The sequence below is a fragment of the Microcaecilia unicolor genome, chromosome 2 (genome assembly GCF_901765095.1).
Source record: "Microcaecilia unicolor chromosome 2, aMicUni1.1, whole genome shotgun sequence".
NCBI lineage: Eukaryota > Metazoa > Chordata > Amphibia > Gymnophiona > Siphonopidae > Microcaecilia > Microcaecilia unicolor.
The window spans coordinates 384205445-384221461 of NC_044032.1; the positions used below are offsets into that span (position 1 = coordinate 384205445).

The following is a 16017-nucleotide window of genomic DNA, read 5'->3' on the forward strand; positions in this document are numbered from 1 at the left end:
CTTTCATACATCCTATCATCCCCTCTCTGGTTTTTCCACTCCCTCTTCTTTATCTAGCTGGCAACATAAAAAAAAAATAGATACAATAAAATACATTCACTCAATTCTCCTCTCATTCAATATTCGTACATTCAGTCCTTGGCTTATCAACCAATTCTTCCTTGATTGCAAATAACTGCAGGAGATGGCGTCCTTTAGCAGCCTCCATGACTTTCCATGTGTTAGGAGATATAAAGATAACACCATCGGCTTATTTTCTGACCAAAAAATGATACATTAAATTAAATTAAATTAAGGAGATGTTGCCTCAAGAAGCCCCCGGCTCAATTATATTCAGAGCTCATGAGGGCTGGACCGCTTCATCATTGGCAACACCCCCACATTCATAGAGCAGCCTATCCCAAACGTATGTTCTAATACTCCTTTTTTTTATTCTTTTTTTCTTATGTATAAATTTTTCTTTTTTCTAACATATGATGGGCAATCGTAAAGTTAAACGTAACAGCTACTTAGCTTTTGCAAGGTCCAATCCTTCTTTAGTTAGTTACATGCTGAACGTGACCAAGACCAACAATGCCCAGTGTTTCGTTGCCTGCTTCAGGGTCAAATGGTCTGCGTCTAACTCAGCTGAGTTAGACGCAGACCATTTGACCCTGAAGCAGGCGACGAAACGCTGGCCATTGTTGGTCTTGGTCGCGTTCAGCATGTAACTAACTAAAGAAGGATTGGACCTTGCAAAAGCTAAGTTGCTGTTACGTTTAACTTTACGATTGCCCATCATGTGTTAGAAAAAAGAAAAATTTATACATAAGAAAAAAAAGAATAAAAAAAAGGAGTATTAGAACATACGTTTGGGATAGGCTGCTCTATGAATGTGGGGGTGTTGCCAATGATGAAGCGGTCCAGCCCTCATGAGCTCTGAATATAATTGAGCCGGGGGCTTCTTGAGGCAACATCTCCTTAATTTAATTTAATGTATCATTTTTTGGTCAGAAAATTAAGCCGATGGTGTTATCTTTATATCTCCTCCACACTTGAATGCATTATTTGTTAATAGAATTAGAAGGGGATTACCTTCATATTTATTTATTATAATTTTCCATGTGTTAGGCCAGTGCCACTCCTCCCTGTATAATTATAACATCCTAGACCGTCTTCTGTCTCCATAATATTAGAAGGACATGCGATATCCGCCAATCTCCAGCCCTTTACCGCTTCCAACTGAGCAGTCACACAGGTGAGAACAGAAGACTTGCTCTCTGACTTATGATAGTCTTAACAGTCTCCACAATAGCGCCCTGTTCATTCACTCATTACCTTTTTACACTTGCCGTATTCTGATGTCCTGCATTTGTCCGCATAGGTCTGTGCTTCCTCTTCGCAATCAAAATAAAGCATTTGGCCTCCATATTGACTCTCAGTCGCGCTGGGAATAAAGGGCTAGAGCGGGATGGCATTTCAAATAGTCTTGAACATATCACATTACCCCCAACACTCCTTTCATCCCTCCAATCATCCATTTATTCAGACAGCCATCCCTCCGTTCTTTTTCCTCACCAAGCATGCTAATAAACAGTATACAGTTAACCTGCTAGATTCAGTATTTGACATATGTTCTCCAATCTCTTTTTCTTACTTTACTGTTACAACCAGACTGCGTCTACTCATCTGATTCTTTTCAGTTCATTTGCGCCTTTTGTCAGGTATGCCCTCTGACAGGACTGTCGTTTGCTTCAATTGCGTCCCATGCTACTATGCCCTGCAGATTACAGTACATTTACAGAGCATGTAGATCCCCGCCAAAATTCAGCCCGTCCCGTCCTGCAACTTAAGGGCTTGTTACTGTCCAACAGATTTTTCACCAGTTTTAAATTTAAACAGCACCAGTCTCCACCTTTCCATACAGTACTGTTTATGTTGGCTGCCTTTTGTCGCCCTGCATTGCATTCACATAGGCTTTCGCTTCCTCCACGCGATCAAAAAAAGACCGCCTTGCCTCCATCTTGGATTCTCAATCGTGCCGGGTACAGAAGGCAGAAACGGTAGTTCATATCAAACAATTTCGAACATAGTGGCACAAAAGCCTTTCATGCAGCTGATACCTTTGCTGAATAGTCTTGAAAACATAAAATTTTCTGGTTTTGGTATTGTAAGTGGTTCCCGCCTCGCAGCGCTTGTAAGATCTTCATTTTATGGGCATAGTTGAGTGCTTTAAAGATGACTATTCTGGGGCAATCTCCTCCTGCCGCCCGCTGCCCCAGTTAATGTGCTTGCTCCACTTTAAAGTCTCCAGTCAAATCTGGTATCACTGCCGCTTGCGGGATCCAATTTTCCAGGAATTTCGGCAGATCTTTGTCAGGTAAGGCCTCTGGGAGTCCGACCAGGTGTAAGTTGTTTCGCCTCGATCGGTTCTCCAGATCGTTGATTTTTTTCTTCTAATTTCTGCACTCTTCGAGACAACTTTGGGTGCTCTGTTGATATTTTCTGCAGCTCGTCCTCCACCGTTCCGATCCGCTGCTGCGCCGCTTGTATGTCCGCCATCATGGACACGTGTCTCTCCTCCATGCCATCTAATTTATCGATGATTTTTTGGAGTTTAGTGTCCATAGTTTGCTCCACAGCCGCTTTCACTTCTGTGATGATTTCCGTGGCCCACTGCGAGCTTGGTGTGGGGGACGGCGGCGAACTTTTCTCCGCCATCTTGGGCTCCGCAATCCGCCCTTTATCTCGGCTCTCTTTGCGTGCCGATTTCGTTGCCATCCACCTTCGTTCAACTTCCTCTCCACATCCCTTCAGTTCAGGACCATCTAGTCTAGACGTTTAGCTATTGGGCTGGGTTTGGGTGCTGATAAATTTGCTGATTTCTCGGGTGCTCCGGAGCAGCAACACTTCCCCTCCTTACTCCTCCATAGCCCAATTGGAAGTTTCCTCCCATCATTTAAACACCTGCCTAATCATCCCTCTCCCAAATAAAGGTTCTAAGCTAATAGGAACCAAGGTAGAAACCCTCTCCACTGAGTCTCTTCCCAAATCTCTATTAAATGTTTTGGAAAGGGGTTTGGTAGTGTTGCTTGCTTCTCCTGCAAGGAAGAAGCGAGCCACAGAATGTTTGAGGGGGAAGGGGGGACAAAATATTGCTCAGTAAGAGTATAGGTTCAAATCTCCCAATCCAGAAGAATACATAGTTGCGCTGCCCAGTAATAATGAACATTAAGCATCTCTTTTCCGCCTTGCTCAGGACTACTCCAAAGCATCTTTCTGGTCAATTGAGGATGCTTTCCACGCCAAACAAAAGGAAAAAAAATCTTGTTGCAATCTCTGCAAAAGCTTTCTAGAAACTGCAGTAGGCAAAGTTTAGAATAAAAACAACAAGCAAGATAAGACCTTCATTTTCAACACTGAGGTACCAGTGGCGTAGTCAGACTGCCAATTTTGGATGGGCCTGAACCCAAAGTGGGTGGGCACAAAATCTTCTCTCTATCCCCCTCCCCCAGCAAAATTTAGTCACGCTAATCAGATGCATTTGTCACACAGGGTAAAGTGCTGCTTTTCAGTGCATCAGATTTCAGAAAATTTATTTAATAGCCTAACACCCTTTTCAGTGAGCTTTCAGAGGCCAAAACCTCCTGCCTCAGGTCAGTATAATGCTGTTACGGTATACTCGCCTGACCTAAGGAAGGAAGTATTGGTCTCTGAAACTTCATTAACACAGGTACCATATTACTTTATCCTAAATTTAAAAAAAAATTATTTTCTTTACCTTTCTTGTATGGCCATTTACTTTTTCTCATTGTGTCGCTCCCAGTCTCTAGATTCTGCTTTCCTTCGTTTTCACTTAACTCTTCTGCCACGGTTTCCTGGCCATTTCTCATTTCTCTCTCCTTTTTCTTTTCTTTCTTAAATATTTTTCTGCCTCTCTCTCCTAATTTAATTCATTCTTACTATCTATTCTTTAATTTCCTTCATCTACTTCTGGCTTTTCATCTTTTTCTCACCCTTGTTCTCCCCATGCCCCTTCCTCTTATTCTCCAGTCTTTCACTACTCTCCTTTTCCATCCAGCAGCTCTCTTCTTTCTCTCCCCATCCTTCCAGTCTCCCCTCTCTCGCCCCATCCTTCCAGTAGTCTCCCCTCTTTCTTTCTGCATTCTTCTATCCAGCGTCACCTCTTTCTCCCCATCCTTCCATCCATCTACCCTCTCTCCTGATCCTTCCATCTAATGTCTCTCTTTCCCTCTTTCTAACCAGTGTCTCTGTATCACTCTACCCTTTTCTGTCCAGTGTCCCTTCTCTCTCCGCATCCTTCCAGTCTCTCCCCTTTCTCTCTGCATCCTTCCAGTCTCTCCCCTTTCTCTCCCCATCCTTCCATCCAGAGTCTCTCTCCCCATCCATCTGTTTTCCCTCTTTCTCTGCCATCCTTCCATGTTTTCCCTCATTCTCTGCCATCCTTCTATCTGTTTTCCCTCTTTTTCTCCCATCTGTTTTCCCTCTTTTTCTCCCCATTCTTCCATGTTTTCCCTCTTTTCTTCGACGAGGCTCGCCCTGCATGCCAGCGCCAGCCCCAGCTCCCATTGCCGGCCACTGCTGCTTTTCCTGTTGAGCAGCAGGGCCGGCGCTACAAAAAGAAGAAGCGCTAACGGCGCTAAGGAAGACGAAAAATGTTAAAAAAAAAAAAAAAAAGCGCGGCACCGGCAAGTCCGGCAGACACTGTCTAGGCACCCTTGAGGCATTGGCTGCTGGCTCGCAGGCTCCTCCCGTCTCCTACGTCATGACGTAGGAGACGGGAGGAGCCTGCGAGCCAGCAGCCAATGCCTCAAGGCTGCCTAGACAGTGCCTGCCGGTGCCGCGCTTTTTTTTTTTAAACATTTTTCGTCTTCCTTAGCGCCGTTGGCGCTTCTTCTTTTTGTAGCGCCGGCCCTGCTGCTCAACAGGAAAAGCAGCAGTGGCCGGCAATGGGGGCTGGGGCTGGCGCTGGGCGGGCCTGGGCCCAGCCAGGCCCACCCGTAGCTACGCCCCTGTGAGGTACGATCCCACCATGACAGCCACAACCCTCTCCACCATCCTAAGTCACCCTGAGCCTGTTGTAACAATTTTTGACTAAAAAGCTGAATCAGGTCGTATGTGAGCATGATCCCCAGATAGTGAATTGCCTTTCGGGTGATCTTAAATAGGAAATTCTGCTGAAGAAGAGTCTCATGACGTTCAGATGTGGTGAGGCCTTAAATCTCGGACTTATCCATGTTGACCTTAAAGCCCGCCACTTTCCCCAATTCCACAATTCTGCCAAGTTTACTGGCAGAGTCAACTCCAGGTGGGAGACATAAAGCAAGATGTCATTTGCAAATAGTGTTAATTTTGTGTTCATGGGGCCCCACCTGCATTCCCTTCACATCAACGCTCTCTCGAATATGGATAGCCAAAGGTTCGATCAACAATGCAAAAAGTAAAGAGGACAAAGGACACCCCTGTCACATGCACCACCCCACAAGAAAAGCATCAAGAGTAGTGCCATTATCCCGCACTTGAGCTAATGGCACAGCATACATTGTCTGCACCCAAGTACAAAATCCCGTGCCAAAGCCGTCCTGATCATCACAGCCCATAAGAAAGCCCAGCGCACCCTGTCAAGCTTTTTCGGCATCTGTAGCCAACAATGCCACCTTGTGTAGGGGGTAGGGCCCCCACATCAAATTCAATGTCCACCATACATTGTCCCCCACCTGGCATCTCCTAATAAAACCCCACTGATCAAAATGGATGAGTCCAGGAAGGACCCGCACTAATCTATCTGCCAAAATCTTGGCAAAAAGCTTGACATCCAGGTTCAAGAGGGAAATGGGCCGATATGACCCGCACACTGTAGGGTCCTTCCCAGGCTTCAACAACACTGAAATCCCCGCCTTCCACATAGAGAAGGGAAGAGGGTGACCCTCTATCAGAGCACTGCGCACCCTCACCAAAAGAGGTTCCATCTCCCCCACAAAGGCCTTATTTAAAAGATGCTCGAGAAGCCATCCAGTCTGGGAGATTTACCTGTTTTAAGCTTTTTAATACCCCCCCCCCCCCCCACACACACACACACTATATTCCTCATGGTAATAGGTTCATCTAGCTGAGTCCTATCACCCTCCTTTAACCGGAGAATCAAAAAGGAGGTATGATGGGCATCAGTGACTGCAAGGGACACCTGCCCGCTGTTCATAAAGTTCTTTATAATACTCCACAAATCTCCATTTGATCTCACCATCTGTGTAGTAGTCTGTTCCCTGTCCCTTTGATTTTCTGGACATAGGTAGCAATTCAACACCCCTGTAAAAAAAAAAAAAAACTAGCTAGTAGGAAGCCTGATTTATTGCTATATTCAAAAAAAAAAATCTCCGCTTCTGTCACTGAAACTCAACTTCTGCAATTTGGAGCTTCCCTAGCTCACCTATAAGGTGTGCAATTTTCCACCTCCAAGAGGCGCTCCCGCACCTGTAATGATAGAGCGCTCCCCTCCCACTTCTTCACACCCCATGTAATGAGCACCACCTTAAAGAGTCCCACAAGATGCTATTACTCACTTCCTCAGTATCATTAGATTCTAAGAATTGGTAGATAGAGGAGTGGACCTCCTCCCAACCCCTCCAATCCCAAAGAAGACTGGTTGAGGTGTCAAAACCCTCTAACTACATATCTTCCCAGGCCTGAAAAGCTCATCCAGACAGGAGCATGATGATATATGAATGCTCTCCACTCCCGCATCCAGGATACTACCCCACATGTTTGTGTGCTCAAATCAAATCGATACAGGTATAAGTATCCATTAGCATGTGAGTAAAAGATGAAGTTTTTCTTTGTCCCATGCAAAATCCTCCAGCTATCTACTATTTCCAGGTGCTTCATCGGCTGCAATAGAGCCCTAAGATGCTTCCCACTGTACTCCCCTCGAGTGGTCCAATAGGGATTGTGATCAAATGGTTCAGTGAATTCCTTTCATATCAAAACTATTCTGTCAAGCAAAACAACCAACTTTTCAACTACTGGTCTAACTGCAGGGTCCCGCAGGAATCTCCCTTCCCTCCTATCCTGTTTAATCTCTTTGTCTTCCCTTGCCTCAATACAGCAGGGTCCTAATGAACTACTATTATCTTACGCAGATGACATCCTGCTTCTCTTACCAGTGACCGCATCAAACAAAGATACAACTCAGTCTGTAGCGAATGGCATGACTGCAGTCAGCACCTGGGCTCTGACCAATAAACTGAAATTGAATACGCAAAAAACCAAGGAGTTGAGCTCCCATCATCAATATCTTTATCCAATGGTCAAAGCTTTACAGTCAAGTCTGAAACTAGAGTCCTAGGAGTCTTGCTTGATTCTTCACTCATCTTCTCTTCCCATACTAACCAGCTGTGGAAGAAAACACTATTCAAAATGAGACAGCTACATCTAGTCAGATCATTCTTTGACCAAAAAGCCTTTGCACTACTAGTCCAAATGTTAGTCCTACCTCACTTTTGGATTACTGTAATGTCCTGTTTCTTGGTATTGTGTCCATATCAGAAAAAAAACTACAAATCATACAGAATACAGCTGCTAGTCTAATACACAGATTGAATAGATATACTAGTGTTTCAACTCATCTTAACAAACTGCACCATCTTCCCATAGCAGACAGACTCGGGTTCAAAGCTGCTTGTTTAGTTTTTCAAATCTTACAGGGTTTCACCTCTGAACTGCTAAGACCACTTCGCTACTTTTGGTACAGACTGAAAGAACAACTGATGCTAGTGTCACCATTTCTAAAGACAGTTTGAAATAGTTTATTAGCTTTCTGTTCTCTGTACTTGGAGTTATAATATGGAACTCTCTACCTATTACTATTAGAACAGAAAACAGCTACCTTAGCTTTATGAAGAGGCTATAAACCTTTCTCTTCCAAAGTCTGCTTCATAATAATTCATTGACTTCTACCCCCTAATATCATCCATTATCCTTTATCATGTTTTTGGTCTCATGCATTACACCAATGGTCTCTAATTGTTCTCATACCTCACACTAACAGTATCGGCTTTTGTCTCACCTATAGTGTAAACCACACTGAACCATGGAAAGGGGATATTAGTGGTATACAATATTTTATTTTATTTAATATGTGGTGACTGACTATCCACTCATTCCATATTTGGAGTAGCTTGCTTCACATCCTGTAATGGAGATCTGTTCCTCATAATCTTATTCAGGTGTACATGTTTACCTTCAGTTTAACTACCCATCTGTTTATCTCAGTGACTGTATTACCCATCTTATACCGTCTTGTCTCTGCCTATTAAGATATTTTGTTGTATTGTATGAACACTGTTAACAACGTCTATATTTTTTTAATGCTCTAGTGCATGCCTATTAAAATGGTTCATTTGTATTGTGCTGACTTTGTACCTTGTGTTATATGAATACTCTACTATGTTGCCTTTTATGGTATCATTTGTATTCTGCTGATGTACCATATTTCTGTTTTCATTATTTTACAATGTTGTTACAGTTTCAGAAATATACACGTTTATCATGTTAGTCCTATTACTAGGATTTGATTTGCCATCTCCAAGTTTACCTCATTAATTGTGTTTGCTTATGTTTGGTCATTTTACTATTGTTAAACTGTTAACAGAATTGTTAGTTTTATGTCAGGCTCTACCTGCTGTGCCCTACCTTTGGTGATTTTTTTCATAAAGGCAGCTAATAAATCCCAGTAAGTAAATAAATGCAAATCACTTCATTCTTTGAGAAACTACAAGGGTACACACCATAAAGTTATTAAGTAGTGCAGTTTTTAAAAAGCCTTTCTGTTGCACTCCACTCATGATTTTATAGACATGTATTGTATCTCCTCATGGCAGTGTCCTACAAGTTGAAGAGCCCTAATCTCTTTAGCCTTTCCTCATAGTGGAGCTGTTTCATCTCCTTTGTCATTTTTGGATGCCCTTCTCTGTTTATTTTCTAATTCCATTATAGAAACTTAGAAACAGAAAATGATGGCAGATAAGGCCATATGGCCCATCTTGTCTGCCCATTGATATCATCCACTAACTCTTCTCCCTTTAAAACAGTGGTTCCTAAATTGTGCACCATGGCACCCCAGGGTGCCGTAGCATATTTTCCACACCTCCTGCTGCCACCCAAGCCACAGCTGCTGCTTCTCTAGATGAGCAGCAGCAGCGGCAAAACAAGTTGCAGCCACTACAGGGCTGGAATCTCCGTAGACGTAGTTTATGATCCTGCCGCTTGGATGTCACTTTCTGTTCCGTGGCACCACTGGCAGCCGCTGGTCTAGAGAAGCAGCGGGGGGGGGGGGGGGGAGGGAGTATGTGGGTGGGGGATACAGGAGGCAGACACTGAATTGGGGGTGGGGTGGAAACAGGCTGGATGTAAGTGCGGAGAGAAAGGCAGAAGCTGGGTGGAAGTGGGAGAGGGAGCGGAAGCTGGGTGGAATGGGGGAGAGGGAGCAGAGGCTGGATGGGGGGGGAGGGGGAGAGAATGTGGGCAGAGGCTAGATGGGGGGGGGGAGAGAATGAGGCATATTTTCAAAGCACTTAGCCTTCCAAAGTTCCATAGGTTTCTATGGAACTTTGGAAGGCTAAGTGCTTTGAAAATATGCCTCAATGTGGGCAGAGGCTGGATGGGGTGGGGGGGGAGAGAATGTGTGCAGAGGCTGGATGGGGGGGAGAGAAAGTGGGCAGAGGCTGGATGTAAAGGCAGAAGAAGGAGGGCATGTGTGGGAATGCCAGCATCAGTGGTTGAAGCATTCCACCGATTTTTCTGGAGCTTGGGCCTCAGGCATGGACCTCTTTAGCAGGTGGGTCTTGGGCATCCCCGCCAGCAAAAGTAGGAGAGACCTGAGAGAAAATGTGTAGGGGTGCTATGACCCATGAAAGTTTGGGAACCACTGCCCTAAGAGATCTGACATTCCTGTCCCATGCTTTCTTGAATTCAGATAGAGTCCTCTTTTCCACTACCTCCACTGAGAGGTCATTCCACTTATTCACAACCCTTTCCATAAAGAAGCACTTCCTTAAATTACTTCTTAGTCTATCTCATGTTACTTCGTCTTATGCCCTCTCCTCTCAGAGCTTCCTTTCAGTTGAAAGAGACCTGCCTCCTGTGCATTTTATGCCATGGAGTTATTTAAACGTCTCAATCATATCTCCTCTCTTGCTTTCTTCCAAAGTATTGAGGTCTGTGAGTGTCTCTATATGCTTTATGACGAAGACCACTAACTGTTTTAGTAGCCACCTGGACAGACGTTGAAAATATAACTGCATGTAGTTTGTTCCCTGATACTGATATCCCAAGAAGAGGCCCTGTGTCTAGTGAAATATTTTCCAAAGGTTCTTTAACTTTTGATTTAAAGTTGACCTGCTGGAACAAATTCTTATTTGCAGTACATACTTAATACTGTTTTGTAAGAGCTAGAGCAGTGTTTATGGTTATGTTGTCTGGTGATAATGTTTCAGATTTAACATTTGTAATACCTTTTTTTCTCTGTGGACAAAGCAGTTCATTGAATTCTCACATATTTATTTATGTTACATTTGTACCCCGCACTTTCCCACTCATGGCAGGCTCAGTGCAGCTTACATGGGGCAATGGAGGGTTAAGTGACTTGCCCAGAGTCACAAGGAGCTGCCTGTGCCTGAAGTGGGAATCGAACTCAGTTCCCCAGGACCAAAGTCCACCACCCTAACTACTAGTGGCAACATCCCACAGAGCCCCAGCACAGATGCTACCCAGCGTTCAAGAAGAATCTTGAAGCCTGTGGCAGTGCCGTACTGTGCATGCACGGCTGCGTTCCTGCTTAACGTGAGTATGTGGGACCAGCAGTTGTCTTTCCGTAGGAGCAGAGCAATCATGTTCACCGGCTTTCCTAGTGCTTCTTTTTTCAGATCCTTGGTGCTTTCCCTCGAGGTATATGGGACTTTCTTTTATTTTTTTTGTTTGTTTTTAACTCCCTTGTTATTTTCTAGCTTTTTGGCTTGTAAGATTTGTGTGGCTACCCTGGCCCTCCTAAGTCTGAGCACCTGGTCGTGACTCTCCCCTGTGTTTCTTAAAAATTGAGCTGTTTGATTTTGCTTCAACTATTTTTTGCCCCAATGTCCCTTAAAACTCCCAATGGTTTTAATAGGTGTACTAGGTGCAGCAAAACCGTATCTCCTGACTAATACAATTAGTGTTTGCTATGCCTAGCACTTGACCACTCAGCCTCTAAACTGTCACCTCTGTTCTAAAATGCAGAGGAGGACACACAAAAGTAGAGAGGCCACGCAAGCAACCTTTTGGCAGCTGGGTCCATTGACATTGGAGGCATCAGTCCCTATGGCTGGTGAAGCTGCATCAGACATCGCCATCGAGGAGATCTCCCCTAGCTGCAACATTGAACACTGGTAGGGCCCCGTTGACCAACCTGCATTGGACCCAGTACAAGAACTTGTCATGATTTGACATCATCCTCTGCACTAAGGGACACAGATATCTTGCATCAAGCAAAGGAAGAAGCACCAACATTGATCCCCATTCGAAGTACAGTGCCAAGAGCTACAGGTCATCGGCACCACTGGTACTTGAGAAGCATCGGAGCCAAAATGACTGCCCTCACCCCTCTGTGGAGTAGATTCTGATGCACCTGTCTTCTGGACCCCAGGATCAGCCTTCTGATTTTGGCCTCACATCTTCGCAAATTGTCACCAATCTGACATCGATGCCTGCGTCCCCCCAAGGAACACCTTCGGCCCATGCTACAGGAGGAGTTGGAGCAGATCTTGGCTCGGCCAAGGCCTTGAACGCGTCTCTGCCAACCACAGCTTCACCCCATCCAATCCTCGAGGCCCACGACTTGCCTGTGAGCTGATACTGGTGCCTCGATAGGGCCAATGTCAGCCTCAGAAGAGATAGGACTCCTCTCCAGCCCATTGAGAGAGGAAGCTCCCCAGTGTCCAGGGTGGGACCTGTCCCTCGGCACTCTGGCCTATAGTCCAGAGTTGACTTGGACCCCAATTCTAGTTGACTGAGGCAGCCACAGATTCGATCTCTTTAGGAGGAGTATTTGCTGAGTCTGATTCAGAATGTTCTTGGGTGTCTGAAGTTGAATCAGAGGTATACCATAAAACCCCTCCCCACCTGAGAAGAGGAGAAGTCCCCACTAGTGGAACTCTACGTCAGTTTTTTTTAGGGAAATGGTAAAAGCCTTTCCATTTGTTTTTTGAGGATGAGCTCTGGGCTGAGAATTTTGACATCTTTGACCATGAGGATCCTCCTATGGAGGCCTTGAGAGTGTCCATGCATGACATCTTGTGGCAGACGCAGATGAAGAATTGGGAGACCCCAGTTCCACAGAAGGCAGATTCTATATAGAGTCCAGAAGGCTTCTGGATTCAAGAAGCAACAGCTAGCACATAACAATATGGTGGTTGCATCCTCTCTCAAAAGGGCTAAGTGTTCTAGAACCCACACTTTGGCACCCAGGGATAAAGTGCTAGAACCTTTCAATCTTTTGGGAGAAAGGTCTACTAGGTCTCTGCTTGTATCCCGCATACAGTCCTAACAGTTCTACATGAGCATCTGCTTACAGAACTTGGTGTGCAGTGTATCAGATTTGCAGACTCTCTAACTTCAGATAAGGCTGCAGAACTCCATGGGTTAATAGCCAAGCAGAAGGAGTGTTGGAAGCACTGGGACTGGCCAACCTATGATGATTTCAATGTGGCATCTCAGATTTCCACATTAGGTATTTGCATGTGTAGGCTTCCCTGGCTGCGTGTCTCAGACCTAGAAACTGCTGTTTGGGAAAAACGTATGGACATCCCTTACTGAGGCGACGATCTTTTGGGGAACATGAATCTCATCAAGAAAAGGACTGATAACATGAAGTCCCTCAGCCCACTCGTCCTGCGCCCTCCACTTCTCGGACGTTTTCCAGGAGGACCTAAAGGAAATAGGACTACTCTCAAAGGCATAGGTATGCTTCTCCAACCCGCCCTTCTGAGCGGTCTCAAGGGGCCCACTCCAGACCTAGGCAGTAGAGGCCCTTGCAAGCCCAGTCCGCTCACCAGTCAAAGCAGGGGACAAGCTTTTGACTGGCTCTGAGAAAGCATGGCCACGATAAAAGTGACTGCTCTGGATGATCTTCTGGTGGTGGGGAGTGGGGGCTAAATTTCTTCTGTGCAAGATGGCTCCTTATAACTTCCGACCAGTAGGTTCTTCAAATACGCCCTGAGCCGTTCATTTGTAAGATGGAGTCTTATCGCTCTTTAGAATGTACTTTTAGCAATCTATTCAACCCCAGAAGCAGGTTTCTTTGATCAAAACACCAGTATTGAGAATTGTGGGCATCGGGTACTAGAATGTTGCTACAGTGCTGAATATTTGATGACTCTCTTCCACTCCTTTTACTTTTAAAAGGAAAAGAGTATATTTGCATACCTGCCATGTTGCATTCACTCCTTTTTTTTTTTTTTCTTTTACACTTTTTATTACTATTTGGGTTTCTGCCAGGTACTTGTGACCTGGATTGGCCGCTGTTGGAAACAGAATACTGGGCTAGATGACTATTATGTTCAGTCAGCGAGCTTTAGGCTCTAGTATCTGATCTACCTTACACAAGGTTCCATCATAATAGAGTGGGTGTCTGCATTCATCCTAATTTCCTTCCAGAAGTGGTTTCAGATTTCTGTCTTCCTCAGTCAATTGTTCTACCATCTTTTTTCCCCAAAACCCATTCCCATCCTGCTGAAAGCGCACTGCACACCTTGGACTATAAGTGAGCCTTGGCCTTCTGTCCAGAGCGGACTACAGCCCATAGACAGTCCACCCAACTTTTTGTTTCTTTTGATCCAAACAGGATAAGAGCAGCCATTGGTAAACACACATTATTCAGTTGGTTAGCAGATTCCATCTCCTTGTCTTATGCCCCATCTGGGCTGACTCTGGAGGGCCATGTCACAGCTCTCACAGTGTCAGAGCCGTAGCTACGTCGGTAGCCCTCTTGAGATCAGCCTCCATTGAGGTGATTTCCAAAGTTATAACATGGTCTTCTGTTCATACTTTTACATCTCAGTACTGCCTGGAGCAGGATTCCCGATGTGACAGTCGGTTCAGTCAGACAGTTCTGCAGAATTTGTTTGGAGTATAGAATCCAACTCCATGCTCTTAAGCCCATTTTTATTCTGTTCCAGGCTGCAACCTCACAAGACTGTGTATTAGTTCTGGTTGATTGGTTCCTGTTTGGCCGTGTTGTTGCAAGTCCCTATTATCCTTTGGTGGTGGTTTTTGGTGAGCCTGGTAGTTAGGGATTCCCATATGTGAGAATTAAGTGTCCTGCTTATCCTTTGAGAAAGCAAAGCTACTCACCTGTAGCAGATGTTCTCTGAGGACAGCAGGATATGTATTTTCAGATCCTCTCCGACTTCCCCTAGGAGTTGTATTCCATCAACTTTTTAAATTATATTACTGATCCTACATGCTCACGTTGAGTATGAAGGCACCCGCATATGTGTATTGTGGCACTGCCAAAGATTTGAGATTCTTCTTGAATACTGGGTAGTGTCTGCACCGGGGCTGCATCAGATGATGTCACCCATATGTGAGAATACATGTCCTGCTGACCCCGGAGAAAATCTGCTATAGGTGAGTAACTTCACTCTATTTCTCATTTATAGATTTGCTGAGTATTAGTTTTTTATTATTCAGATTGACACAGACATGGTCTATTCACAGCTGAGCAAGAACCCATTTCTTCATTTGTGTCTGTTCTAGGGTACATGCTTGAACCTGATCAAGAGAGGAGACCTGATATTTTCCAAGTGTCGTACTTCGCCTTTCAGCTTGCAAAAAAGGATTGCCCACTGTCTAATATATTTGTAAGTAGTGTTTTCTTAATACATGCTGTTAAACATTTTCTTTAACTGTTTTAAATTGCCAAAATAAACATATTTATATGAAAGCCTAAAAGTACTTGATTCAGTCCTCATCTATTTTACATATTGGCCCTGTGTCTAGAGTTGCATATATTAGAAAAATGTAACGTAATACTTACACTGTACAAAGCAAGAACAAAGTTTTTAAAGTATCAGTGGACCAGTCACTGAATTTACAGCCACAAGATTCCATGTGTTCTGTACTTGGGATATTGTGTTTAATGAAGGCAGTGTTGGTTTGATGCTAGCAAGCAATCATGCTTCTGGCAAATTTACTTCTGGGATAAAGTTCAACAGTAAATCTGGTATATACAGTGGGGGAAATAAGTATTTGATCCCTTGCTGATTTTGTAAGTTTGCCCACTGACAAAGACATGAGCAGCCCATAATTGAAGGGTAGGTTATTGGTAACAGTGAGAGATAGCACATCACAAATTAAATCCGGAAAATCACATTGTGGAAAGTATATGAATTTATTTGCATTCTGCAGAGGGAAATAAGTATTTAATCCCTCTGGCAAACAAGACCTAATACTTGGTGGCAAAACCCTTGTTGGCAAGCACAGCGGTCAGACGTCTTCTGTAGTTGATGATGAGGTTTGCACACATGTCAGGAGGAATTTTGGTCCACTCCTCTTTGCAGATCATCTCTAAATCATTAAGAGTTCTGGGCTGTCGCTTGGCAACTCGCAGCTTCAGCTCCCTCCATAAGTTTTCAATGGGATTAAGGTCTGGTGACTGGCTAGGCCACTCCATGACCCTAATGTGCTTCTTCCTGAGCCACTCCTTTGTTGCCTTGGCTGTATGTTTGGGTCATTGTCGTGCTGGAAGACCCAGCCACGACCCATTTTTAAGGCCCTGGCGGAGGGAAGGAGGTTGTCACTCAGAATTGTACGGTACATGGCCCCATCCATTCTCCCATTGATGCGGTGAAGTAGTCCTGTGCCCTTAGCAGAGAAACACCCCCAAAACATAACATTTCCACCTCCATGCTTGACAGTGGGGACGGTGTTCTTTGGGTCATAGGCAGCATTTCTCTTCCTCCAAACACGGCGAGTTGAGTTCATGCCAAA

General features: G+C 44.6%; 1 protein-coding gene across 4 annotated transcripts in view; it reads left to right on the forward strand.

Moving 5' to 3' along the window:
• The window catches only part of BMP2K (BMP2 inducible kinase), a 326672-nt gene that overhangs the window by 162349 nt on the left and 148306 nt on the right, over window positions 1-16017 (forward strand). For all 4 annotated transcript variants that reach the window (XM_030190551.1, XM_030190552.1, XM_030190554.1 and 1 more), the window contains one exon: window positions 14785-14888. In XM_030190551.1, the coding sequence (XP_030046411.1) occupies window positions 14785-14888 (104 nt within the window). The remainder of the gene's footprint in view (window positions 1-14784; window positions 14889-16017) is intronic.